The sequence below is a fragment of the Amblyraja radiata genome, chromosome 43, assembly GCF_010909765.2.
Source record: "Amblyraja radiata isolate CabotCenter1 chromosome 43, sAmbRad1.1.pri, whole genome shotgun sequence".
NCBI lineage: Eukaryota > Metazoa > Chordata > Chondrichthyes > Rajiformes > Rajidae > Amblyraja > Amblyraja radiata.
The window spans coordinates 5508190-5510902 of record NC_045998.1 but is presented as its reverse complement, the minus strand read 5'-3'; the positions used below and the strand labels follow the sequence as shown (position 1 = coordinate 5510902).

The following is a 2713-nucleotide window of genomic DNA, read 5'->3' as shown; positions in this document are numbered from 1 at the left end:
AGCCGCCGGAATTTTCCAACTGTCTTTCTATTACTGTTTACCTTCTATCCCACTGCTTCATAGAATATTTCTCACGTTCACCATTTCGTGCAGGCACTCCCCACACGCTCACAATCTGTCGTCCTCTCCCTTTCTCGCTCTCGTTACATTTTCTCTCCATCCGGCGCAATCGATCTCTCCGAGACTCGTTCTTCAACACTCGCTGTATCTTCCACGGGTGGAGAATATGTAGAGTTTTTGGGCAGGGCCAACACCAAACTGTGTTTCTCTCTCGTCTACAGAAGGCTCAACTTCCTCCGAGAGACTTGCGGACATGCATTCAGCAGTGGTTTCTCTCGCCATCACCGTCACGCTCTCCGTTCTCTTCTCTGTGTGCGCCGCGATCCCCGTGCTGGAGGTGCAGTACCTAACATTCGTCCTGCAGATGGTCAACCGCGCGTTCCTATACGGCGGTTTCTCCGCATTCATTGTTATGGCGTAAATCTACCCGTCACATCCTGAGCATTTGTAGACAAAGCATATTTATAGATTCCACAATCATTCCTTGGAGGCATAAATCACTACCTGTGGTAGTATGCGGCGGGTAAGGAATGTGCGATCGGGGCTGGCTTATAGGATGGTGGTCAAATAAACACAGAAGGGAGAAGTGAGAAAAGTAAGTAGACATTAATGATGTTAGAGTGGAGAACTGGCCCGTTCGGATCATACGCAGTGGGGAAGTCCGTTTGCGCCAAATAGTCACCAGATATTCACGGATACACAATGAAATAATCACAAATGGTTCCTCTTTCTTTTTTGTCAGGTTCCCTCTGTGTCATTTTGGGAAGCTATTTGGGACAATCCAGACTCTGGCGGCCATCGTTTCTGTGCTTCAGAATCCGTGCTTCATCCTCGTAAATGGACCCTTGCAGGGCAACCCACTGTACGTAAGTATCAGAAGGCTATGCTTTCCCTGGAATCTCAGCACGAGACACGGTTCGACATGGTTTGAGCTCGATTTATGTAAGCCCGAGAAACACGTTAAATGTCTTCGTTTCTCGCACTAGACAGCGAAGGCAACACGCGTTGTATAATTAGAGGTTGCTCCTATGACTTCTGACAGGAATATATGCTAGAGTCGGCATCATAACATACATTCGACATCAGCCGCGTCCAATTGCAAGCCCCATATTTTGGAAGGCCTGGAGAAATTACAGGGATGAGGTTATGTCGGAAATCCTGGAGAAACAGTTACACCCCCCCCCCCCCCTCCCTTAGAGCAGAGGCACATCTAGCGTGGTTGGAGAGCAATATCAGAAATGATAAAATATTTCTAAGGAATATGCAAGGTAACTGCGGGCCGATTGCATGCTGGGGGAGAGAGTTTAACAGCGATTTGCGCGGGAACCGAAGAACGTCACAACATTAATCGGAAAGCGCTCCCTGATAATCTGACGGGGAGTGAAAGAGCGGAGCCTACAAATAGGACGGGGCATGTAGTTCAACGAACGAGTAGTGTTTAGTAAATAAACGGAGAAGTGCTGCGTTAACTGGGCTGCTCGTGAAATTGTCAGCAGGAAACAGATGGAACTGTTTACCGTAACTTTGCTGGGCATTTGGGTCGTCATTATTGGGTCGAGATGGCCGTTTCCGGAGACCTGCTTCTCTCCTATTAGTATTTGTCTCCATTCTGATTTAGTTGAACATCGCATTTATCGCCATTGTAATTTGGACGTTCGCTAATCCAATCAACGTCTATTTCTACTGCCGTCGGGAGAAGGCCAAGAGGACGGACAAAGCCACAGCAGGTCGAAATGCCGAAGGGGAACTTTCAATGTAATGCCAAATATTTCACCTGGACCGGTCACTGGAGGGTCACCAGAAGCGGAGGGCGGGGGCATCAGGGGGCTGCAGTATTGGCTTGCTGGAGAAGATGGAGACCAAAGGGGCTAGCTGGTTAGCGCTGGGCTACTAAAGGAACACCTCGGAGGTGAAATCGGCATTGTGCATGCGATCATTGTAGTATTACTCTCGATATGGAGCCAAACATGTGCGGTTCCCTCAGCAGCAAACTTAATTGCAATGATAGCGGGTTAAAATAAGTTTCATTCGGTGTGTATTCCATATTCTCGTCTGATGCATAGATTGCATATACTATTGATATTAGATTTGTTTGTGTTTTTGATTAATAGTGTATGATTATGGAATTTGTACATTAATGATTGGCGATAATAAAATGTAACTGTTCAAACTGTGCGAATGTTTGGTTCATGTGCGTGCAAGACTGGAACTATTCATGTCTGGTGAGCAGGCTAGCTAGTTTGTTACAGAATCGTCGATAGATACCCCAGCGAATCATGGCTCTTAGCCCACTGAGTCCGCGCCGAACATCAAGCATCATTTTCTCTCAAGCGATAATAACCTTATTTCTGTTCTGTTCGTGTTCACACTTGTGTTGGAATGAACTGTGGATACTGGTTCAAACCGTGGATAGACACAAAATGCTGGATTAACTCAACGGGCCAGTCACCATCTCAGCAGTGAAGGAATGGGTGACATTTCGGGTCGAGACTTTTCTTCAGACTAGTCCCCCTTTGATCTCACGATTACCAAACACTTTAATTCCCCTATCCATTCCTACACTGACCTTTCTGTCCTCAGCCTCCTCCATTTTCAGTATGAGTAATCGCAAATTGGCGGAACAGCACCTCATCTTTCGCTGGAGCAGCTTACA

The 2713-nt window shown here is 46.8% G+C and overlaps 1 protein-coding gene across 1 annotated transcript; it reads left to right on the top strand.

Moving 5' to 3' along the window:
* The first annotated feature begins 284 nt into the window (after nt 1–284).
* LOC116968045 (solute carrier family 43 member 3-like) lies at nt 285–1845 on the top strand. The gene is made up of 3 exons (XM_033014668.1): nt 285–477; nt 803–926; nt 1679–1845. The coding sequence occupies exons 1-3, from the start codon at nt 314–316 to the stop codon at nt 1817–1819; spliced, it is 429 nt and encodes a 142-aa protein (XP_032870559.1). The 5' UTR covers nt 285–313; the 3' UTR covers nt 1820–1845.
* The last annotated feature ends 868 nt before the right edge of the window (nt 1846–2713 follow it).

Coding starts and splice junctions, on each gene's coding strand:
- LOC116968045 (XM_033014668.1), top strand. CDS start 314: ATGCATTCAGCAGTGGTTTCTCTCGCCATCACCGTCACGCTCTCCGTT. Junction 478..802: donor TCCGCATTCATTGTTATGGC/GTAAATCTACCC, acceptor CTTTTTTGTCAG/GTTCCCTCTGTGTCATTTTG. Junction 927..1,678: donor TGCAGGGCAACCCACTGTAC/GTAAGTATCAGA, acceptor ATTCTGATTTAG/TTGAACATCGCATTTATCGC.